Source organism: Micropterus salmoides, unplaced genomic scaffold (assembly GCF_014851395.1).
Source record: "Micropterus salmoides isolate LMB-PRFRI ecotype aquatic unplaced genomic scaffold, ASM1485139v1 Ms_hic_scaffold_22, whole genome shotgun sequence".
NCBI lineage: Eukaryota > Metazoa > Chordata > Actinopteri > Centrarchiformes > Centrarchidae > Micropterus > Micropterus salmoides.
In genome coordinates, this window is record NW_024041373.1 from 16,796,280 (window position 1) to 16,821,693 (window position 25,414).

The 25,414-nt window shown below is 39.7% G+C and overlaps 1 protein-coding gene and 1 long non-coding RNA gene across 10 annotated transcripts in view; one reads left to right on the forward strand and one right to left on the reverse strand.

Annotated features, from left to right (window-relative positions):
* Positions 1-25,414, forward strand: part of kcnma1a (potassium large conductance calcium-activated channel, subfamily M, alpha member 1a) — a 149,209-nt gene that overhangs the window by 102,470 nt on the left and 21,325 nt on the right. For 3 of the 9 annotated variants that reach the window (XM_038736860.1, XM_038736867.1, XM_038736862.1), the window contains exons 14-20: positions 1,444-1,599; positions 2,122-2,231; positions 2,413-2,481; positions 3,765-3,776; positions 6,740-6,826; positions 6,923-6,999; positions 20,498-20,591. In XM_038736860.1, coding sequence (XP_038592788.1) covers positions 1,444-1,599; positions 2,122-2,231; positions 2,413-2,481; positions 3,765-3,776; positions 6,740-6,826; positions 6,923-6,999; positions 20,498-20,591 — 605 coding nt within the window. Of the gene's footprint in view, positions 1-1,443; positions 1,600-2,121; positions 2,232-2,412; positions 2,482-3,764; positions 3,777-6,739; positions 6,827-6,922; positions 7,000-8,525; positions 8,535-11,898; positions 12,068-16,021; positions 16,069-16,442; positions 16,524-18,255; positions 18,610-20,497; positions 20,592-25,414 lie in introns of all 9 variants that reach the window. The other 6 variants (XM_038736866.1, XM_038736861.1, XM_038736863.1 and 3 more) reach the window with 4 other exon arrangements.
* Positions 1,530-25,253, reverse strand: LOC119916900. Its single transcript, XR_005447183.1, has 3 exons — positions 25,224-25,253; positions 23,162-23,446; positions 1,530-1,589 (listed from the first exon to the last, which is right to left on the reverse strand). It is a non-coding gene; the product is annotated as an uncharacterized LOC119916900 (long non-coding RNA).

Genomic DNA, 25,414 nt, shown 5'->3' on the forward strand with positions numbered 1-25,414 from the left:
TTCCACTTTGTTCCTGTAGTTCCTTTTTCCTCCTTTATTGCTCCTCTAAAAGGTTTTGTTCCCTTGTAGCGCAGTCAGTATATTGATGGAAGTCACAAGAGTAGTGTGCTGCATGAGTTGGTTTTCATCATTGAGTAATTCATAGCAACAAATGTCATCTGAACGACCCCTTCAAGGGTCCTTCACTCCATTGTCCACACACTTTCTTGACTCCATAAGGATTGATATCATCTCAGTTTTTAGAGTGATGAAATAATAGATCTGCACTTAAGATAGAGGTACTAAAACACCTGCCAATGTGTGTGGCTCACTGTAACTGTGTGTAACTGTATTTCATACAAGATGACAATTAATGCAAATATTGACATGCAAAAGTAGTAGGAAATGCTCAAGTAATGATTTATTATAAAATAACTGCCTTTTAAGCAGATTGAAATTGCTTTATAATAATTCAATTATTCAAGTAAAAGTTTGCCATTTTAGGAAATAATGCTTACCGGTATTCTAAACACAACATTTAGAATTATACATTATTATTATTATTATTATTTTACATTATTATGTCCTGCTATTTCTGAGCTGGGATCAGTAACTTCCTCATGTCTCTGCTGGTTGCCTGGTAACTGAGTGAAACTCAGAGTTTGTCTTGACACATGTATTATATTGCCTGGTAAACTATTTACATGTCAAGACAGAGCCAGGCTAGCTGTTACCAATGGCCCATCCAGACTTTCTTGACTGGGGTGACCCAAATAGGACACTGACTTGCAGGGGTTGCAATTTATTTCTGAAGCACTTTTTGTTATATTTGTTGGAATTCTCATTATAATCCGACAGCAATTAATAAATCAAATGTTGTGACACAAAAAATACAGAGTCCGTGGCTGTCGCAGGACTGTAATAACAGTTTATTCTGTCCGAATGCAACCAACGTACCTACCTGCCTACCTGTGCACACCCGAGCACTCTTTTAGCATGAAAATATGTTTTGGGGGATTCCCTTGCTAGTTTCTCCAGTGTTGCCTATCCTCAAAAAGAAAAAAAACAATGCACATTGAAAAATAGTCGTGTTATAAATAAATAAGCTAATAATAATAATAACAATAATAATAATAATAATAAATAAGCTTGTGTGGACAAAATATTGTATTAACAAAAATGTGGGGGAAAAATGTGGAAACCGTCAAATCTACAATACAAATGTCTTACAGAAAATGTGCTACAATGAAATGCCAGAAAAGTTACAAATGGCATGCTAACTGGCTCTTGGCTGTGGCTCAAAATTTACCATGCAGACATGGGTATCAATCTTCTCATCTAAAGCTAACTTTCCGCCAGAGACCAAATAAGTATATTTCCCACAATTTTGAAGTATTCCTTAATATGAATCATTTGCTCAGTTTTCTGTGTCTTGTGACCTCTTCTGTCTGTCTTGCGATGAAGGCCCATCTGCTGAACATTCCAAGCTGGAACTGGAAGGAGGGTGACGATGCTATCTGCCTGGCTGAGCTGAAGGCAGGCTTCATAGCCCAGAGCTGTCTGGCCCAGGGCCTGTCGACCATGCTAGCCAACCTCTTCTCCATGAGATCCTTTATTGAGGTAACACAGAGGACAAAATTAACTTGGCTTGTCTCAGTTACTTCTTCTAAACAGTCTGAAGTAATATGGATGAATGAATTCTCACATTACATTTTTGTAAATTAGATGATTTATTAAGGGGATTGGAGGTGAGGTTACTATAAGTGGATACAGTACTCTACTGACAGATGGACTAGATCTATCAAACACACTACATTCCCCCAGAAATTCTGACATCTCTGTCCAGAGAAAGACTTCCAATAGAGTGTTTTCAGTCATTCTGGCACATCATATTTTACTGTGACATTTCATACGGAATCTGTTCAGTGTTTCTGTGGCTCAAAATTGAAGAGGTGCTTGTCTCTATCAAAGAACTGTTCTCATGTCATAAAGATGATGGATCAGCTTATAATGACCAGGCTGATGTTGTGCCGCGGAATGTCTGCAGACCACATTGGGCTGCTATTGGAAGGAAAATAGTGTTTGTTTTTTTCTTTCTTTTTTATCCTCACATGTGACATTTCCATGCTTGTTTTTTGTCAGATTGAGGAGGACACATGGCAGAAGTATTACCTAGAAGGAGTGGCTAATGAGATGTACACAGAGTATTTGTCCAGTGCCTTTGTGGGCCTCTCCTTCCCCACTATCTGTGAGTAAGTATCACTCTTTCCCCACTCAGCAAGCCCACCGTCAGTGGTAGGTAGCTAACAATTCTGAGATGAAGGGAAACAAGTCTCTGTGGGGAATGTAAAGATATGAATTTCAAATGTGTTTGAACACATCAGTCATTTTCTTATATACTGCTCTCCTCTAATGACTGCGCTTGTTTTACAGGCTGTGTTATGTGAAGCTGAAGCTTTTGCTCATTGCCATCGAATACAAGTCTGAGCAGAGAGAGAGCAGGTTTGTATATTGGATCTTTCTTCTAGTAACATCCGGTACAAATGTGGTAAAAGTAAACTGCTGTGTGACTGGCTTCAAGTGGACCTTCTAATAAAATGTCTTATATTCCCCCCCATATCCTCTTTGCAGCTTTAATCGCAGTTGATGTTGATATTACAGTTGATGACATTAAGTTGGTGAATGATATGAATAATAGCCTGCTGATATGAGTTACCTTTTCAAGTGTATGCTTACTAGGTTCAATTTGCTTCTAAAAAACTAAATGTACAATACCTTACTTAATGACAGGGACTTGTACATACAGTGACACAACTAGAAAGCACTCAAAGAGCACATACCTCTGCCAAGGCTGCACAGTCTGTCACTTTCCACAAAATATATTTGGCAAGCAAATAAACAAGACTGAAATACTGATTGTTCATCGTTGGTGGAAGTAACTAAATAGCCACAAGTCTGATAGTTTCACCAATCCTCGCAGGTATGCAGGAGGAGTATATGTAAATATACTGGAACAACATCACATTTACTGCCCTTTTTTGATTATATTGTGCTGTCAATTCACAGATAAACAACCAATTTGCTGCAAATTTGAATTTCATGTCATGTGTTTCCTTAACTTGATTCTACGGTGTCTTTGTTCAGTCTGTATGATAACCACTAACTCTACATCAGTGGCAGTGTTACCGACAATAACAACATCAAATCCTACTTTTCAGTAATCTCTATTGCCAAATCCCACCCACCGTTCCCCATTCACCTGTGTCAAAAGTTTTTGAGTACTGGCAAGGTTGCACAGCAAATGATGGTCATTTTGAAATTACAAGCTAAAGTCAAACTTAATAATATTACTTTGACAGGTGAACTTAGTTATATATTTGATCACACTGTAGAATGTATACAAATTTTTGTCTGTGGTCTTAATTATTTCAAAATAGTTTAGTTATTGAAAATACATTTTTGAGCACACTATTACTTTTAAGGATTTTGAGGATACCACACAAGGGCATATAGCTTTTTTCTAGGAAATGTACTGCCACAATTTTCAGTGCCATTTAATTTAATCATGCCCTTGTCAAAAGATAAGCACCATTAAAATCAAACTGAATCTTTTAGTAAACAATAATTTTTAGGTGCAGGGACTTCACCATCAGACAAACATGAAATAACTGAATTATGTGCCTGTGCATAGTACTAAATGGGCAGAGAAACATTAGTAACCATTCTCCTCTTCTTTTATGTTCATGATAACTGTTTGATTTGAGATTTTTTCTTGTTGTTTGCAGAAGCCGAAAGCGGTATGCCCTCTACCTTATCTTACTTCCAAAGTTCCACCCAATCTCCACCACTTTAAAGCTTCTGACTTTGGGAGTTTCCCCAAGGATATTTTTCCAAACCCTATCTCACAGGCCTCTTTTTCTAACTTTTTTTATGGTGTCCCTTGTGCTTAATGCACTAACTTCTTTGCAGGCAGAGAGAGGATAGATAAATTGGACATGTTTGTAGAAGTGCTGTTTCTTTGTCTTTTCTGTTGTCGGTGTACCAAGGCCAAACGCTCACCCTCTCCATATCTACCTCTTATTTGATCTTTTTAGTTTTGTCCTTTACCAGTCCTTTGCTTAGTTTATTTCTCTCACTTTCAGTTCTTTTTCATTGTGGCTCAGTTGTTACCCTACTGTACGTGAGCTTTGCCAAACTGATTATTCCACTCATTGTGTTTTTAAACCATTGACAGAACATTACGTAATGGTTCTTTGACTCAGAATAGAGGGAGGAATTTGTATACACATATCTTAGACCTCAGATGTGGTGTCGATAAGCACTGATAATTTGTTGTTCTAAATTTTGTATTTATTCTTGAAATAATTTCACTGATTATCTGCAATTGCTGTAGGCAGTGGCTGATATAACAGCATGACTTTTTCTTCATGGGTTTATTACACCAGCAGCACCTCACCAATCTTTGTTTTCTCTTCATCATTTCACATAGTAGGAAAGGCATGGAGCTGTTGAATTTGGATAGCATTAAGTTTATCCAAACTGAAAGTTAATAACCATAGGCTACAATGTTCACAAGTGCCCCTCATTTCACGTTTGCATTCCATCACTGTCTCATGTTCTCAGTGCTATATGTGGATCCATATGTGCATGTATGTGTGTCTGCGTGTGATGACCTTGAGAGGGAGAGGCTGTGTGTGAATGTGTGTGCGCGTGTGCATCTTTGTCTGTCTCAGCCACTATGTACAGTCATGCTTGTGCGTCTCTCGAGTAGATGTTCTTAAGTGAGGTCACTTCCTGTCAGTTTGGTGTTTGAGAAACAATCCAACTGCACAGAAGTTACTGCAACCGTCTGCATCTACGTACTTGTCCCTATATCTGTACTGCAGTGGCTATGCCTTTCAGTTTGATTATTGTCTCCTTCATGCTGTTTAGTAGCTGCATGCTATGACACTCTCACATAAGGTGTTTGATGCCTGCCTTGTTGCTCACAATATGAGGTTTTGATGCTTTTTAAGCTCCTATTCACCGAGCGAAGAAAAATGTCTTAGATAGATACACCTGGAAAATCTCAGATTTGGGCAGCAATGTTTGTGGAACTGTCTTGATTTGATCTGTTTGTTTCATTTATTTTCACTAAAGAGCATGCCAGGCATAATGCCTGTTTACTTCTCTGGGGGCCATTCAATCTGAGTGAATGTTAGTTGCTATTTTACTTCTTGCAAAGAAAAATGTGGAAAGTGCAATCTGATCTGCATGACCAGTGCAATTTGATCACAGCCCGATATATGGATTCAATTGCTCCCTTAATATTTTTGTTTATTTTCTCCAATGTAGCCTTTTCCAGAGCCCAGAGGAAAGATATAGTAGGGTAGATGTACTACTTCACTTCTGCCCCGGGTCTACACAAATGGCATACATAAAAATCGATTCCTAAAAGTAACATACAAAGATCTGAATCAAGTTGGTAAGAATGACATTGCCCCAACACTGACTATAGTTTTGTGAGCCATATGATAGGTGTTATCGTCACAAATTGACACCAGTTTAAAGTAAAGTTTAAAACAGAGTAAATGAGAAAAGAAGAAGAAAATATTAATCATCTTTCATCTGGGCTCGTATTTTGAAGGAGTGTGACCCTTAAAGGTTTGTGGGTTCAGTGTTTTGATTTCTTAGTTCACACTCACATCATTGATGATTGTTGCCCACAGGTAACCATTAATGACCAGGGTGTGCGTGTGTGAGCGTACAGTATGTGTGTGTGGTGTCTACTCTTTGTCTCAGTCTAATTAATGGGGAATGATACAGCCAGTCGCTTAAGTGGGTGTTAAATTGAGTCCCACTCAAAAATGGTTTGATTAATATATCCCGTGATATTTATCTTTCGTGCAGCTGGTTTACAGCGTGCTGTAAGAATTTTTTATTATAGTTGTGTATTTAAATATAGATATATTGAATATATTATTCATAACTTTTAAAGCATATGCTATATATAAATATTGACCTAGTTGGACATGCATAATAATTATTTTCACACTATAATTCAGCAGAACAGGGTCGCTTCTGATTTTAAGGGGACTTAATCCACCTTTGGACTTTACTATACCAATTTTATTTTTTCTAGAGCAATCCTATAGACTATAGTAGAGTCACTGACAAGAATCAGCCTAGTATCGACAAGAAAAGGAGCTGTTCATTCCCTTGCATCCCACTGTCAAATACTAACAAAAATAACAACACTTACTGTACATTCTCCGTACTACAGCCATGTCTCAGTGGCCATCATAACATTTGTTTTGACTAGATGACTGTATCTGAGTGCTGAGACTAAAACCACTCCATGGCCATAATTTTAATTCTTTCTGCCCCTTGTCCCTTTACTCGTACCACTCTGTCCCCCTTCTCACCCCGGGGCAAACAAGTACCATTCTGTAAAGAAAAGAATTAAAATTCAATGTGCGATCATACTGTTGTGCATTCTGTCCATCCATTTGAGTATCACATCAACAAATTGCCCAAAATCAGTGGCGCAGGTGTGTTTATGAAAGCCCATAAGACACAACAATGCTCTCAAAAGCCGGGATGATGTGTTGAGAATGATCGAAAGCACAGTCCAGATAAGCGCAGTGTGGGTCCGATTAACGGCTTTAACAAGTGTGTGTACCATTCCTCTTGATTAGCATGTTGTGTGCATGAGCTGAGTGTTGTCCAGAATGTAACGATTATTAATGAGCATGATGTGTCTATTTCTCTGATTACCCAGCATCCTCATCAACCCCGGCAACCATGTCAAGATGCAGGAGGGAACACTGGGATTCTTTATCGCCAGTGATGCCAAAGAAGTAAAGAGGTAATCCATCCATCCTGAAGAATAATTGATCGCTAATTATGTAAATGGGAAGTTTTATTATTTAAAGTGCTGAGCATTTTTTACCGTCACTTTCAGAGCATTTTTCTACTGCAAAGCTTGTCATGACGACATCACAGACCCTAAGCGGATCAAGAAGTGTGGCTGCAAACGACGTGAGTAGCTGTGCCTATATTCTGCCCCATTGACACCCCTCCTTCCCTTCCTCTCACTCCAAAACCTACCTGTGGGTCTGTCTGTCTTATTATACTTAGTGCACAAACTAGTAAAATCCTAACGATATACTTCTCATTATGTCATTGTTCTTCTGTACTGTGCAACTGTGTTGTTAAAGGTAATACATGTTGTCACACCATTATACCCTTAGGAAAGTGTTTGTTATGGATCCCATTTGAACTTCCATAACATCCATTATGGTATGATCATCAGTCAGCATCTGATTTGTTCTTTTTCCTTGTCGAAATGTAGATGTTGCCATCTATGAGTGTGTATTCTTTTTGGTTTAAACCATTAAATCACTCCTTTATCAACACAAACTGAGGATGTATATTAGTGAATGCAATATACGTGAGTAAAAATTGTGGGAAAGGTACACTATATAGAATTGTATTAGTTGACAGCTGAACAGACAAAAAAGAAAACATCTACAGTAAAATGAGTTATGCTATCCCATCAATGTTTGAAACACTTAAAAACATAATGTACAATAATGCATAATACACTAACTCCTTGTGCCAATCCTACATAAGCCAGAATACTGAGATTTATACCATTTGCAGTTTCTCTGCATGAGGTTAAGAGCATTTCTTTATAATATTTAAAATGTTAATGGATATGACTTATTGTATAATATTGTTTTCAACATGTAAATGCTCATGATTATTTGAGATTATTGAGTTCAGTCACCCTTCTAAGGGGTTAAAGGTAGGGTAGGCAATTTATTTCACAAGCATTTTTTGTTATATTTGTTGAAATTCTCTAGCTAGTTTCTCCCACATTGCCTACCCTAGCTTTAATTGTTAAATTTAAAACTTTTCACAATACACAATACCCCATGTCAAATAGATCTTTTTTGCCCTTTTTTATGCATACATAACATTACCATTAAGGAAGGGGCAGCACATGAATGTAACCTGACCTATGTAGAGTAGTCACTTGTCAGGACATGTTAGCCACTGGATAAATAATTCAGGTGAATATCCCATATTTCCACAAAAGGTCACAGACAATTACAGTAAGCAGACAAAGCCTGGTTTTAAAATAGATACCCACCATTTGCTTCTTTTGTCTGTGTCAGTTCAATTATTCAGTTTCAGTTCAGACAGTTTTTTGCTCTCCCAGCTCAATAGAAACAACAGACCTTTCACACTCTAGTTTCATTTAGATAAACAGTTTACTTCTCTCTGCTTTCGCAACATCTTCATATCTCAGACTCTGGTGATGGGCATGGCGTTATGTTTTATCTTATTACAGTTGTTGCCAACAAGAGAGTTGCATTAAGAAAGATGACAGTTCCATTACTGCAATGGAAGTCTGTCCTACAGTATGTTCTGTTCTATCATGTTTTGTTCTCTTCTGTTGTTTTCCCCATGTTTCTTTATGACCAGTGACACACTTTTCATGTATTTCCTTCCTTGCTGCCATTGGAAAACGCCACTTTATTTTAACTACTCACTGGTAGTGATTTATTGTGAGTAAAAAAAAAATGGGTGTACTATTACCCAGAGTGCAGTGCAAGTGTTTTTTCTTCCTCTTCAGCAAATAATATACTGTATCAATGTTGCATGTACCAGTGTAGCTTCTGCATCCCTCTCCTCGCCTCTCATTTCTACACTGTGCTCAGACCAGACCAAAACCAAAACAGCAGAAATCAAACTTGCACCAGCATTAGACTTCCTCATCATCGGCACAGTCAGCTGAAGCTCTCACTAGTTGGAAATGACAATTAAATAGAGTGTGACTCAATCAGCTGTGGCCGATGAGCTCTGCAGTTTTTTCCTAATTATTTGATCATCAAGCCAAACTTATATTTGGCATTTGGAAGACAATCTGCCGCAAGTCTTATGCCATTACCCATGATTAACCCCCTTATAGTGTCATGCTCCAAGAAAGTACAGAAGGACTGCAATCTGAGATGTCATACGGCAAGATTTAGAAGAGCTAACACAAGGGGAAGAAAATCAACAAGAACCACTGAGATTTAAATTGACCTGCTTTCTTTCAAAGGAAGTTTTGTATGTGGCTGTACTTTCAGAGAGCAGTCCTTGTGGGAAGTTCTTTAAATCCTAACAGGCTAGGTTGCCAAAACACAATCAAAACAATCTGGTCTCTCCTTTGCCCCACTCCTCTGTGATCTCAGCCCCCTTCTAAACTCTGGGTCCTCGCCCTGATCAGACTGAGGCTTCAGAGACCATCAGTTCCTCTCAGAATTGAAATGTCACCACACTAGTCTTGTGCATTTCAAATCTGGTCATTTGTTGGGCCCTTTTGGGTTTTTTTTACTCGCTGCAGTGGATGAAAAGTCCACTAGCAATACACAGCGTCATAGCATTAGATTGCCACTAGATGGCGGTGCCGTGCCAGAGTCATGTCCAAGAACACGACATTTAAATGGTGACGTCTGTAGAGTAAACTCAAGTCCCCTGAAACCTGTTAAGCGGAATTGCAAGGACCAAAGCTGTGTGTTACTGTGCATTGGGATGATCTATTTAATCAGAAAAAAAGTCTAAACTACTGTTCACAGTGTTTGTTATTGTTCAAAAGTTCAAAAGCTACAGTATCAGTATCAGTATTTTCCTTGCACTCTTGCTGAATAAGGAAGCTTTAGGGGGATATATCAGAATGGTGCTTTCTTTGGGACATCCTTCATATTCAACATAGTGCCCTGATAGCTTCTGTTTCAGTAGAAGATCCTTGGTGGATTATAGGAAATGGTGACTGATCAAACCCATGCAGACAGTTTATCAGGGCGGCCGCCATGTTGAATCTTCAATTAGGAATGCCCTGAAATGGACACCTTATAATTGTAGGCCAGAATCTGGGTATTTGTGAAGTCAGAAGTCAAAGACATTGTCAGTGTATTTGTGTGTCTTGTGTTTTCCATTACTCCTCTTCCATGTGTCAATTTTCTACATGGCAACATACATACTGTGGTCCAAATGCCCAGGCAAAAACTCTGAAGTAAAGAAATATCAGCATGAAGTGATAGGTGCACTTGTCCGCCATGCTCCCCAAACTGTTTCAATACTTTGAACAGTTATCTCTGTACATCTCTTTGTTGCTGAGACCTAAACTACATGTTCTGCATGCTTATTACATGTTCACAAGGCACATGTGCATGCTGCAGGATACAACAGTCCCTGATGCCTTCATTCTGTGGGTCATGATCTGCGTGTCCTATTCTTTCCTTGGCCGGAAGCTGAAACATATTACTTCATTCAAGATCTTATTTTCCTATGTGACTCAGAGTCAAAGATGCTGAAAGTGTCTGTGTAAAGGTGCCAGACAGTATTAGTCTGCTGCCTGTTTGCACCTTGGCAATGAGGGAATGGGGACCAGGGACTGTTTCTGCCCAGAGTCACAGCAATCTAGATGTGCAACTCTGGGGACTTTCACCCCCCACTTCCCTCAGGGTTTAGAGCTTCACACATGCGTACACACACACACACTGCCACACACACTCCGCATAGACAGAAACTGCCTGCTTACAGTAATTTGGCTGCAGGCTGACTAGTAGTCAGGAGATTTTTGTTGTGTAATCCTACTTTCACATACAGTCTTATCTGAACAAGAGCGCCTAGTCTCCAAATTGCCAATTCATTACAAGAACGAGAACTTATAAGAAACATCAATGAAATACTTTGATATAACAGTCATTACGGGACTGATGTTGATATGTGTATATATACAGTGAAGCTGAAACATATTACTTCATTCATGGGTAATTAGTAACACATGTCATTGTGACCTGCAATTACCTTACTTATTGTCATGTTTTACCCCCTAATTTTATTTTGTGAATACAATAAAAAACAACAACTATATATTTAGGCATATGGAGAATATGAGCTAAAGATTTAAAATAATTTTTGTGCTTCTCAACCTAAAACGGTTCCTGATACAAACAATTACAGGAAAGTGGTAACAGTAGCATAAGTAGAGAAAGGTATAATCAAGCTAGCGTAATGTCCGCTACACAGCAATATCTGACATTTGCTAACATGCTAGTACTAGTCATAGCAGACCACTAAAAATGTAATTTCCTCCTTCTAAAGTTACATAGTCTCACTTTAAATAGACACAGAATCACAGAGAAATTGCAAACATATACAACCTTTGTGTAGAGACACCATTTAGGCACACGTACACATTAGAGTGAAGCTTCCCATGGGGAGTGGAGCAGTGAAATTGCAGGTTTGAATATACAGTAGCATGAAATGGCCAGGCTAGCCAGTAGAATAGTGCAATGCCTTTGACTGAACTGCTACAGCTGCATGATGGGATACAGGTACGTGATACACTCCTTTAGCCACATGGATAGAGGATGTACAAATGTATGAAACTTTGTATGAGGTTTGCTGCTGAAGACATTGCTCATGCCTCTCTTCCCTGAATGCCTCCCGCCCTTTCTCCTTACTCCTCACCCCTCTTTCCCACTGTTATAGTTTTGCCTTATGACTTGTTATAGCCTTAGCACACAGCTTGACCTCTCGACACGAGAAATAATGCACTTGCATTTGATTATTAAATCTTAATGACTATTATTAATATTGTTATATCGTAATGTGTCCAAATTTTATGTTTGGTTTCTCAGGCAAGAAATAATAAAAAATTAAATAATTAGGCGACTTGCTGAGGTTAAAGTAATTGGATTATTAAATATATCTCAGCGCTTTGAGTGTGTTTACTTAATCAGGGGCTCAAGTCTGTGGGAGCAGGTGGCTAAGGCTTGCTTTCTGATGAAGTTACCTTCCAACTTCCCCTGGATGAATATTTCTCCTTTTGCCATTAACCTGCTGCTTTTCCTCTCCTCTCATCCCAAAACATGACTGTAGCCAAGATGTCCGTCTACAAACGAATGAAACTGGCATGTTGTTTTGATTGCGGCCGTTCAGAGCAAGACTGCTCTTGCATGTCAGGCAGTGTACATAGTAACATGGACACCCTTCAGAGGGCCTACCCACTTTCCTCTGTCTCTGTTCATGATTGCCCAACCACTTTACGTGCCTGTAAGTTATACCGCCCAACACATGCTGTTACATGTCTGTGGTGTGTCCTCCGTGTATTGTACCGTGAAGAGGTACCGTCCATGTAAGTGTCTGTAATGTCGTCTAAGTGGTGTGATCTGTTTACTGTGACTCCACAGTCCCTGTAGCTGTGGCTTACGTGAATTTATTTTCGTTCGTTTATGTTGATAACAGTTTTTATTCAGCAGTGTATTGTTTTTGATCTATCTATCTATGTCATTTCAATCTGTCTATCTGTCATGAGGACAATTAATGTCCTCAATTTCTTTTACTTATAGTTTCATCAGTATTTTCTTTAGTCATTTATCATTTTCGTTTGACATTATTAGTTTTACGAGTGTAATATGTGTGGTGGGTAAGTGGTGGTGTGGCTCTGTGGTGCTGCTGTACTGTACAGTACTGTAGGTGTTAGACGTGGCTACTGCATGCTGCATCAGTCATGCAGTTGTGTGATATTATCACTATTGGATTTGATGTGTTTTGAAGTGTTTAAGGTAAGATGTCTGTATATATATACACAAATGGAACGTATTATTTTATTCTCAAGGTTTTTTGCTGCAATTTATTGATAATGTTTGCTAAATTATGTTTTATATCTTTACTTTGAAGGCCCTTACAAACCTGAGTTAACACTGTTTTTGGTTAAAATGGCTTTGACTTTGTTTCACTTTTTTTGTAATCTTTTTTACCTTACTTAACCTTACTGAGCAACTGCAAAGTTTCTAGTTTCACTTTAATGCCAAAGATAAGAGAAAATCAGATCTGAAATGGTGTTTTGAAGATTTCTAACAGTCTTGCTAAGCCTGATAAATGATGAGCAGAACACAGATATTAAACGTGTTTTTGTTGGTGACGCTTGTTCAGGAAAGTAATAATATCTCAAGCAACTGAAATGCCCTTTCACTATTTAAGGCTATTATTAAAGAAGAACACATACAATTTTGCCAACAATTAACACATTTTCTTTGGGGAGATAGTCTCAAATTGTGCATTTCATTGCGATTGCAATTGTTTCAAGAAGTGTATCTCTCTTGCAGTCTTTAACAGTCTTCGACACATACGTACACTGGGAGAATGGAGGAGAATAAGAAGGAAGGAGAAGAAAAATTAAATTGGGGGAGAGAATTTTTGTATGGCATGAAGGCAGTAAACAAATAGGAGAGAAGTGAAAAAAAAATGAGAGGTACAAAATAGTGATGTTGGCTTGATAAAGGAAAGGTAGGAGGACGAAAGCTCCTGGAAGATCCCACACCTTTCAATTTTCCTTTTGAGTGGATGGGAAATACTAAATTGTCTGTCAATTAGACATGGCAGCAGTAGGACTAGCTATCAAAGCCGTGGGTTCAGACATACAGATCTGATTTCCTTCTCAACATTCTCCCACCGTCTGCCGACTCAGCCTAGATTAGTGTCAAACATGCCATGATGAGTTTGGCTTGGCCTCTTGTAGTTCGGACTGCGCTGATATCCCTTGGTACCAATTACTGGCCATTACATGGTTACTGATCTCACTTTTCCCTCAACCCCCTGTAGGATTTCAGGAAAGCCTCCCCTGTCTTAGATTTCTTTTCCCTTTTTAACTCTGACTTTGTCTGAACAAAGTGAGTTTAGTGAAAGAGTGCATTGGGCTTTTTCAGTCAGGGATTGTTGGATTTCCTCTCCCCATTTCCCGTCCTTTTTCCACCAGACTTAGAGGATAAGACATCTTTATCCATGATGATATCACGCTCTTGTAGATCTGAAGCAGATTTTTCTAGGCCGGGTAGCTGGATAACTGATTTCTTGGATAGCACACTTTAATTTAATGCATGCTGTGTTCTGATGCAAATCAGATTCAGACCACACAAATACAAAGAATAACATAGACACCTCATTAATGGTGACAAACATAAACCTATGTGTTGCTTTATGGACTTTAATGATACCACATTTAATTAATAGCCATTTTAATATGCACTCATTCAAGAGGTTTAGTGAGCAATGTGATTTTTGTTGAAATAGATAAACCCCTGTGCGCACAGAGCAATCTCTGGACAAATTAGCTAACTATATTAATGCAGTCTTCTGTTACTAGAGCTCGTACATATTGAAACTCTGTAATTTGGTTGATTTATTGGAGTTAAAATAAGATGAGAGACATGAGCATAAATTAGAGGACACTTTTGCAGAAAAAGAGGTAGAAAAATTGGACAGCAGAGGCAAGTAGTTTCTACCACTTTTGAGTATTTAGAAATATAGTTCAAAGCACATATTTCATATGTTGGGTAGTGTAGACCGTATACTGTAGTTCCCCCTTGTGTGGTAGTGTGTACTGATGTCTTCAGCAATTTAAGTTTTAAAATATTACCTCAGAAGTTATTCTGAGTAGTTCAGCTGGATCAGAAGTTTATTTTTGGTCTTGGTTACATATGGTCTTTCTTTGTGGCCTGACCATCATCACAATCGGCCAGCTTCCTTCAGTGAGAATAGCTAGAGACGTGGCAGCTTTTATATAATGGAAAGGCTGAAGCTTTTATAAAGCTGGGCTGTGGACAAGGGTTGGGGACCCAGGGCTCGGGAGATGCTTTTGGCTAGTGCACAGCCTTCTGGGCTGTGCACGTGCATGCGTACATCTTGTGTGTGTGTGTGTGTGTGTGTGTGTGTGTGTGTGTGTGTGTGTGTGTGTGTGTGTGTGTGTGTGTGTGTATGTAACAACATGCACTTGTATATCTGTGTCTGTGCATGTGTGTGTGCTTCTGCATCTCATTGCTGGGGACCTTATCTATGCTGACATGGAAATTATGTTTGCATTTTCATTTTCCCAGCCCTGCTGGTCCGTCACCAAACTTGCCCTGACAGCTGCTGTCCACCAGGCAGGCTTGGTCCCCCGCCCCTACCCTCTCTCCTATTCTGCCGCTCTACGCCCCAGATGCTAGCCAGTTAGTCTGCTGCCTCTGCAGTGCGGGCAGATTGCTAGAGACAGATGCCAGGGCCACTGTGGGTCCCTGTTTGAGGATCTGTGTCATAGGCCAGCCCTGGGCCTTCACCGTGACCTTTACTGCTGGAAGAGACTCTGGGAAAAAGTGGGGAGTGTCAGCAGCTCAGAGCTCAGTTCAACTGCCCACTGTACCAGTACTTCTATCGGTGCCCATCTTTAGTACCTCTTCAGTCAAGGTCATAAATTGTAATTCACAGATAATTAATATTACTGGCATAGGTGGAGTCCTTGGTTGACCCTTTTTTAAGTACAACCCAATAGATTTTAAAGTGTAGTAATAAATCAATGGTGGAAAACGTCCGTTTTTGTTTTAAATTTTCCATTTGTTCAAGAGATGCAGACTGCGTGTAAAGATCAAGTCTCTATTATTACCGCTGTGTTGAGTAGCGAGTGTCTGCTGTCTGTGTTTTGGACGCCTACATGCACTCAAGTATGTAGTTGTTTTAACTGTTTCGCATGGTGGCTTTAATTGTTCTGTCTACAGACCTCACACTGTTCATCACATTTAAATCTAAAGCATTGAATGAGGTTGAAAATGAGAAACATTACATTGTTTAATCTACCAATGATCACTCAAATTTAGCTCTTTTGAAAAGTTTAATAAAAATCAGCCGTTAGAGATTAGGCTGTCATTATTTCTCATTACAGGTTCAGTACACTTTCCTGAAAGCATGGCTCACTCCTAGAATGGGCAGTTCATATCATTCACTTTTTTTGTCTTTTTTGTGCCATGTTGCCATACTTTAATCACCAAAACCATTAAGTTTTTCCATTATTTTAATTATTTTTACCTTTTGTTTTTGATTTATGCCCTAATGCTTTTCTCTGATAGTACTTCATTATAGTTACAGTTGATCTACTTTCCATCCACCGCTCTTATGTTGATGTCTCTATTTCCTAATGTGCCTGTTTCATTGCATCATTTCTCCCTCTGTGTGACCTGCCACTTGTCTTTGCATTCTCCTCAGCCAAATATAAGTATAATGGATATGTCAGATCACGTAAGTGTGTTTCTCTGTCCTTCTCCATTCTGCGCCAGCTCTGTGTTTAGACTGTAGACCCATCACTATGTCATGTAACATAATTAGTACTGATGCTTTGATTTAGTATTTGCTTCCTTGTCCCTTGTTCCTTTAGAATTTACTGATGTTGTCTTGTGTCTTATACAGAGACAAAGTAAACTCACAGTTTAACCAGTATAAAATTCAATGTTCAACTCAGCTAACTTACCTGTCATTTAATGATTTCAACATATGTTGACAGGAAATTAAAGTAATAAGTTCATGGTATTAATAGCAATTGAAAAAAAAATTTTTGTGTTTGATAATACCATGTAGTTCCTTTAAATATTCTTTTTGTATTGTGCTGCATGTAGCAGCAGATGGCGCTACAACACCAGGGAACAGTGGAAGTCAAAAAGAGGCTGGCGTTCGATTCAAAGCTGATTGCAATTTAGGTAAATCTTTGGTAAATAATTGTTAAATGCTTTACTTTTTACTATACTGGTTAAGATTAAATTTTAGTTTTGGAGTGCTATTTGTCACCTCTAACATTTTATATGTATATTTTTATTTAATGTATTTGTTCTTCTTAAGCATATGGATATTGAAGATTTTTTTTCTTTCTTCTTTGAAATAGTGGCTCTCTTAGAAGAACAACATGGAATTGCAGCAGCCATATTATCAGATTTATTCTCATATTTAACAGTAGCAAAACAACAGTGCATGGCATAAACAAGCTTTTTCATGCAGTTGCAATACAGATAAAGAACAAAGCTTGCTCATGCAGCAAACCCAGTAGAGGTAAAGCCAGCTTGGCTCACATATGCCTACAAAAATAAACATTTTCAGTTGCTATTCCTCTGCCTCATCATCCAGTTTACATTGGGTCACGGCGATCTGATAAGGCTTGCATGCTGGACAGTACCATCATGTGATTAGCATTTCAGGAAGGGACAGTTGCCGTCTGGGTTGTTCAGGATGCACAGTGGACCTGCCAGGGTGGGTGAGCGCTCTCTAACGCTGCACGTGTTTGACAAGGGCCAGATGAATCCAGGAGCTATCGGTGGCGCCCCGTAAATCAAGGAGGCAGCTGACGGCTGGGATAAACGTCTGTTTATCGCCCGGGGCCACCCAAGCATGCTCTCTCCTCCAAACAACCAACCAACCACCCTTCTACAAAAGAGAGGAAAAGGACTCCACCTCTCCCATTCAACTTTACAACCCCTTCAATATATACAAACATACGGGTTGACTCTGCAGCCTAAGTTGTATAGTGTGTGTGTGTGTGTGTGTGTGTGTGTGTGTGTGTGTGTGTGTGTGGTGGGATGGCTGGGTGAACATCAGGTGTAGGTCCATTACTAAATGCAGAGAGTAGCCTATTTATTCTCATTTCAGAGGTTCAGCAGGTTTATACTGTGATTACTGTCAAAGTTAAAGAAGTCTAAGTAAAAACCAGCATGTAAATGTCCTGTTTGAGAATAGAATGACCGCAAACACATTTCTATACATAATCCAAAATGAATCCTTTAAATGTTTAATGATAAAAAGTTTTTGAAATAGTAATATTATAAATTATAAATTATAGTTTCATATTTGTTGAAATGAAAGTACTATGTACTACACATTATACTTGAAATGACACAATTTCTAATTGAATTTGACTGGCTTTAGCCAAGCCGTGTTTTGTTCTACCAGAAAGTGTAGCGTAACAGAGAAATAAAACCGAGAGACTTCTTATTAATTCATGTTTGTCACAAATGCAAAGCAAATGTCGCTGGGAACATTTCAGTTGGAGTTCAGTTGTGCCAAGATAAGATGTTGAATAAAAGTTTCAACACCAGTTTTAGATAAATGATTCCTGCTTTTATGGCATGGATTTTTGGCTTTCGGAAATTACTTTGAAATTGCAATCTTTTTCACAGAAACAATTGTTTGATCTATGGATTGAGTAATTAATTCATTATCACATTTATTTCAAGTTAGGTAATCTCTTTCTTAGTTACCTATTGGCTTGTTAACATCCTACAGTAAAATGATAAATTTTCTCTGATAAAACAATTTCATAATAAAAACACAAAAATAACACTAGTTAATTTTCTACAGTTTAACACTGTAGCTTAATCACTAACTAATTTATGAGCATTAACACAGGCTGTCTCACACTTTTTATTCTCCATTGTTTGACAGTAATGGATGAAGTTAGACCTTCTTTTCAAAACCCTTCGGTTAAAACCACCAGCAACTCCTCCACCTCCATCACCTCAAATGCATTCCCTCCCAACAACCTGCACCCCAACCAGGACCCCGTGGTCAACCCGGGCACAATCAACATTCCCCTCGTTAATAACCGTAAAGGAAGTCTGCTCCCCAAGGGGCTGGGGCCTGGGCCTGACCCCTCGAAACTGCGCCTCAGTATTTCAGGTCCAGGAGACGTGATGGGCAGATCCCTGGCTGAGAGTCGGCTGAACCGGGCCCGCAGTCTGCCGGTGAAATACCGCTACCACCCCAGTAATGCCATGCTGCTCAGTCACAGTAGGCACTGTAGGTTGCCCCCTTAGCGGGATGCATCAGCCAGTAACCCTGCCTGTCCCGTTCCTTCATTTTGTCTTGTTTGCTGCATGACGGTTCACTTTGCCTCAGCTGCTGCTGTTGTTGCTCCTGCTGCTTTGCACAGATTTGCCTGCTAGTGCAGCGGCTGCTACTGTCAACATTGGGGGGAACTTCCAAACTGAGGAGTGCTTAAACATTAATATAGAATTGACACAAAATAGTTGCTTATCAGTATTTATTGTCAGAAATGTTGCAGGAGTTGTGCGCTCTGAGGATACTGACCTTTGGGAGCTGGAATATAAATTTTAATAATTTACAGTGAAAGTCTTTATTACCCAGTGGCTGGAAAGCATTTAATTTTTATTGTCGTGGGTCTAAGTGAAAAGTGTTATGCTTTTACTGTTAGCAAATTAAGTTTAAACCAAGAGGAGTGTGTCAAACAATATGGCAAGGAATGCATATTTTCTGATGTGGTATTTTCAAAGTACATTAGAGAGAGAATTATTTGTAAAGTGGAAAGTGCTTGTGATATTAGCTATTCCGAATGCCCAATTGCATAAAGGAAATGTCAGAGAATGACATTTTATTAGAAGGCAAAGTCATATTTCTTATCTTTTATTAGCAGAATTAGGTGACAGCCTAGGATGAGTGCTCAGACAATAATGAATTTCCACATGCTTGGAATAGTCACAGCTTGCAGCGTGCACATTGATTTGAACTAATATCATGCTGTGTTATTGATTTCTAACCAAAGGACTAATACGGGTTTGAAGTGATGGTGCACTTGGCATTTGCACTGGGAGAGTGCAGAGTGGATAAGAGTATCTGGGTGCCTGTGTGAAAGCTCTTCAAACTCACAAACAGTGGTGAAGATCAGACTACTGTTAGCTTGACTGAAATCTTCAGACGACTGGGCCTGGCCTCACTCTGGCTTCTCTTACTTGACCTCTCTGTCTGACTGTGAATCAAGCAAAGTTTAAAAAATAGTCTTTTTTTCTCCCCGATATTTCTCAACACAGAAAAGCGTAGATGAGAGGAAGCTGAGTTTAAATCAAATGAAACTAATTTTAATAACAAAAACAGGACTGTTTAATCTTACATAGATAATTTCTTTTATACCTAGCCCTGACCTTCTTCCACTGGAGGATGATGTGTATTTACTAGAGGCTTTCAATATTCATAGTTCACACTAATTCATACACTGTTAGTGTGCCATGTCCTTCATGATGTGTGTTGAGTGCTTAATGCTCTCTTGGTGTGGAGGTATACTATAGAAGAGCCATTGTGGGCTTTAGATAGAACTGCAGTGATGGGGTGGGGTTCAGATAGTTTTACTAAAAATCTAAATGAACTACCCACTAAAGATCCATCTCCATAACCTTTATTTATCTCATTGTCATTGCTTTTGCCCGTGCCCCACTGACAATGACAATCTGTACCATCACATGGCAATTAATATCGTAGGTAAGCATGGTCACTCTGATGCAGACTGCTAGAGGTCCAACCATCTGCACAATTTAGCAGGTGTACCGAACAGATGCAGTAGTGTATTACTGAAGGCCCTGTAACAGTGCACCTTAGAAGAGCCAAAATATGGGGGTTTGGGATATGAGCCTTCCGTAACATTTTCAGATTGTTAATTGTTTGTTTTTTTTGGTTTTCTCCTGTCTTTCTCAGATTTACCATTGTCTGTTACTAATGCTTTCTCTATATTTTCTCAATTTGACGCTGAATTATTAATTTTCCTTTCTTTTTCTTCTGTTCAGTTTTTTTGTTTGCAATGATTGATTGATTGTTGGCATTTTTTTTTTCATATCAGGTCCAGCACACATTCCCAACCATCTGTCTCTATTCTGATATTCTGTGCATGTGTTTGCAGTTGAAGACGAGCATCCATCAACTCTCTCGCCCAAAAAAAAGCAACGCAACGGAGGGATGCGAAACTCACCCAACTGCTCGCCCAAAATGATGAGGTAAGAGACGCTGATTTCGTTCTCCTTCCAGCCTTCAAACGGGGAGTGAGAGGAAGTCAGATACAGGGAAGAAGGGAGGGAGGAAGGGATGGAGGGATGTGTCTGAGTAATACTTCAGAGGCGGATGCTGCTGATGGTGAGATGGTGAGAGTTTGGATGGATGGGAGGGGGCAAATTAGGGGTGGCAGAAGAAGGAGGTAAGAAACTCTGAGAGAAAGAGAGAGGAGAAGTGCCCTGTTAGGCTCTGGCTGTTTAGATGGCATGCTGTCAACTGTTAATGACAGAGCTGAAATAATATTTCTGTCATGAAAAGCAGCTGTGAAGAGCTGTTTGAAAACTCCTCTGGCTTTAAAGTCCCAGCTGTCACCTCCTCCGGTCTGGTCCACATGTGCTCCTTAAACAATGCTGGCACTAATGACACCAGCAACCAATCAGAAGGACCTGCATGGTTACTTTGCCCTCAGGCTACTCCTCTATTGTGGGAACCCCTGTGAGTACTGTTTCTGGTACTTAAGGCCATATGTGAGATGTATCATCACAATCAAATATGAATTCAAATATTACCTTCCTTTTATCCTGTCCTGGGGAATTAAATTGCTGTTAATTGATTTTGAAAGATAAAAGGGAAAGGTTTTTGTGCTCCTCTGGCTGCGAGGAGGGGTTAGCAACACGACAACGGGGAAAATACAAGGAGGCCGAGCTGTGCAGATTGGAATGGCAGGATAAAGGCATGGTGGGGAAGATCTAAGAGGACAGGAACACTCATAGCTACGCTGCCCCACTCTTAATGAGAGTAAGTGTTATGGCTGTCATCTTTATGACTTTACAATAGGTAAATCTAAAGAGAGAGCTGTGTAGTTTTTGTCACACACACTTGTCAGTGTTAGTATTTACGCAGTAAAGCTGTACTGCAGATGAAACTCCTCCTATCTGAATTGTCTGGAAATAAAAACTCTTTGTATGGAATTTAAATCTTAAAAGCAAAAGGAAAAATGATCCATCCATTATATGCACAGATTGTTTAATTTCTGCAAATAAGCATGATATACAAATATAAGATATAACATAAAATAGTGTTAATTTCAATCCTTTAAATTTTTATGTCTTTTTTCACTTGGTATACAGTTATTATTAGTTATTATTGCATTGTAGAGCATTTTACCTTGTAGTTGAGTTCTTTGTATATTGGTCCTGCCAGCTTCCCTTAGGCAGCATTCCTGCAACTGCACTGGCATGCCTGCGTGTTTTTGTCCAGTACTTGTTGGCCTCCCCCACAGTTCTCCACAAAACAAGCACTTAATAAGTCTTCACACTTGCCGAACCATTAGCCCAACACAGAGTCATACCCTTCAGTCTAGTTTGCAACAGAGCATCATTTTAGATGCCCTCGCTCAGAGGGAGAAAACTGCTACAAAAACAACTAGACATTGGCACATTTCCAGCTAACTGCTTGTTTAAAAGGCTGTTTAGTTTGCCTAACTTAAAGCACAAAACCTTTTCTTCTCTTCCTTTTTTGCTTAGAAGATGGTCCCTGTTTGCCATGTAATATATGCATCTATGCTTTGATCTCACAGTGATAATAATTCTTGCAAGTTATTTACTCAGTTTTGAAAGCGCTTCAAAGCGATGTCAAAGTTTTCTCTGCTTTAGGGGTGCTTCTGTATTCTGCTGGCTCTTGGGTACTGGGATGACAGGTTCTCTGTTATAGGTGTAGTTTTTTTTCCAAGTCTTAGCCCTCAGCAAAACATCAAATTACCCATCACAGCCCCCCTCCCACCCCACCCCCACCGCACAGCTGCCCTCGTCAACATATAACACCACATATATTAAAGAGTTGTGCTTTACAAGGTGGATTTTATGCACAATGAAAAGTGATTGTTTGAGGTAGCCTTAGGGATACTTTATTCTACAAGCAAGGAGGGGGAAAGCACAGTAGAGAGCTAGCAAGAGAGTGAGCATACGTATCAAGTATGGTTTTTACAGGACTTGCAGCCTGAAGGCCTTTGTAAATAAATAATGATCAACAGATTGGCTGTGGGCTTTTGAAAAGCATGCCTTTGTCAGTTTGCATGATGGGGAAAATTTTCAAAGCAAGAGGCTGCCTTTCGTAGTCTGGCAGAGAGGGATTGGGGGAGCACGCCCATCCCCAGTTTGTGACTGCAGAGTGATACACTGGAATAACTCAACTCTGTTTGAAATATATACTGAGGGAGGGAGGTAGGGAGGAAGAAAGAGGGGGGGTGAGACACTGGAGTGAGACATGCTTTAAGGGAAATATGTGTTCTATATAACAGTGCATCTGATAAAATACTGTATCTCACAGAGGGAAAATATTTGCTTTGCAACCCGAGGCACTCTAAATAAATGTATAGTTGGTAGGGAAACTTCTAATAATTGATATACTTTCCAAATAATAAATAAAAATGAAATGTAGAAAAATAAATATGTCAGGAATTAATTTGGAACACTACACATTTGTGAACACTAAGGGTGACATTTAATCACAGTTTGCATCCTAGCTGACCTATCCTTAGCATTGCTGTGTTGGCATTAACACCATTCCCACAAACCTTTTTGACGGGTCATGACTGACGACACGCATCAAATCGTAGAAGATGTCACAGTACCATCCGCAGCTGATATCCCTTGGGCGTGGCACTGTGGCACAGACGGCATGTCTGCTCTCCCCGAGTCTTGTGGTAGGTTCAACCCGAGGCGGAGGGAAGGCAGAGGGAGAAGGAGGTGTGCAGAGCCAGTGACAGGCTGCCAGTCACACCGCTGACAGCTCTGTGAAAGATAGCTGTCTTGGCAGAGAGAGCTGGAGCGGCAGCCCGCCTGCATGCGCCAGTCAGCTCCTGTGTGGAGGCGAGCAGAGCAGAGCAGATTGAAGTGACGGGGGCTCTGTGGAGTTGATTGGCGCAACACGCGCCTCTGGATGAAAGATTCAGGCTGAGTGTAAAAACACTAAATGCTGTCAGTGTTATTATCACCTGCACTAACTGATAGAGGGAAGAGGGGGATGAGAGGTGGAGAGAGAGGAGGCTAATTGACAGCTTTATTTTTTATTTTATTTTACTTTTTCTGCGATGGTATGCAACTCAAATGCAGGCTGAAGGAAGAGGCAACATCAAAGCCTTGTCAGTGAATTACAGTGTTGATAGATGGTAGAGAGAGTGATAGTGAGAGAGATGTATGTCAAATTCTTGAGATGTTTTCTCCCATATTACTCAAGTGTGTGTCTCTCTGCAGTTCCGTGTTTTGCAGTCTGTATAGTGCTGTTTTAACCAAGGATTTCATTGTTTGGGTTGAATTGTAAATTAATTACATTTGCATTGCTATTAAACAAGCAATGTTTATTGAGGAACCGCAATACAGTTTTGCATTTTGCCCTGACTCAGTGTTTTGGATGAAATTTTCTGTTCCAAAATTTTCCTTTAGAAGAACTGTGAGAACACGTCTTGTAGAATAAGTGCAAGAACAAGAGAGGCGGTATAACAGGACTGACAGGAACCCTTTCATGGTCAGTGTTACACCGGATAAAACTCAGCAGCCCACTGCTGTGGATTAGCCCGTTTGGTTGTGACATGCTGTTGAAACATTAATGGCCATCAGTTGAGAAAGCAAAATGTGATTGGGCAAATTCCTGAAATATTTAAAGTGGGAGCCTGTTGGAACTTTTACTCTTTGCACCGCATGGCGTCAGGAACTGGAAGAGAGGGTAAAAGCTGGTAATTGGCCTTGTGTTGTCATGCCATTCAGTCAGTAGCATTTGAGGACAAGAAGGAACAGAGGAGGTATGGGACCTACAGTATGCAGTGCAGTAGAAAGTTGAACACTACGAGAATGGGAAAGACTGCTAATATTGCCTGAATAGATAGAATAGCAGATCTCAAGAACCCCAGGTTGTCTTTTGCCTCTTACATGTTACTACTTCATCCACAAGGCTGCAGTCATTCCAAGAAATGGTCTAACATAACCAGTGTTGGGCAAGTTACTGAGAAATTGTAATATATTACTAGTTACTTATTACTCCTTAAAAAGTAATATTATTACTTTACTTATTACTGTGTGATAAAAGTAACAAGTTACGTTACTATATTACTGTGTTTCCCACAGAATGTGTGTGTGTGGGGGGCTAATTATGGGAAACACTGCTTTCACTACCACTCCCCTTCACCCCCAAACAAAGCAGTCTCTCCAGACTTTTTAACTAATATCATAGTCACAACAGCAGCAAAGAGTAACGTTAGGCCTATGGTTTTACAAACCATATAGCCTAGGCCTAACGCTTCTTAACACCAGCTGCTGAAATAAAAAAATAAAGCAAGTAAATCCCGACTTTTAAGCAGTTGTTTTTCTGCACATGTAGCCTGTTTATAGGAGCAGTAGGCCTATTCAGTAGTTACAAAACTCTACGTTAAAGCCACTCTTTCCCGACGAGTCCAAGCATCAGTGGCAGTAGGCTAGCTGCCGGAGTTTCTTTCTGTAAGTTTCACGTTGCTGTGCTGCTTCAGCAGATGCTTCAGTAAATCAGATGTAGAAATGTTCGCGGTGGAAAGCCTTTTGCTGGTTTACACTAGACCACAATGTTCTTTGCATCAGACTGACACAATAATGGCAGCAGCTACTTACAGCTGTGGAAAGAACGTCTCTCCCTCGTTCTCCATTCTTCCTGTAGCTTTTTGGCTATCAGCGGACATGAACAAGTCAGCACAGTCTGACCCGCCGCACAGTCGTGTATTCACGTCAAGTATGGTGCGTTCAGTAACGAGTAACGCAGCGTTACTTGCTTTAGTAACTTCAAATCATACTGTTTTAGAAAA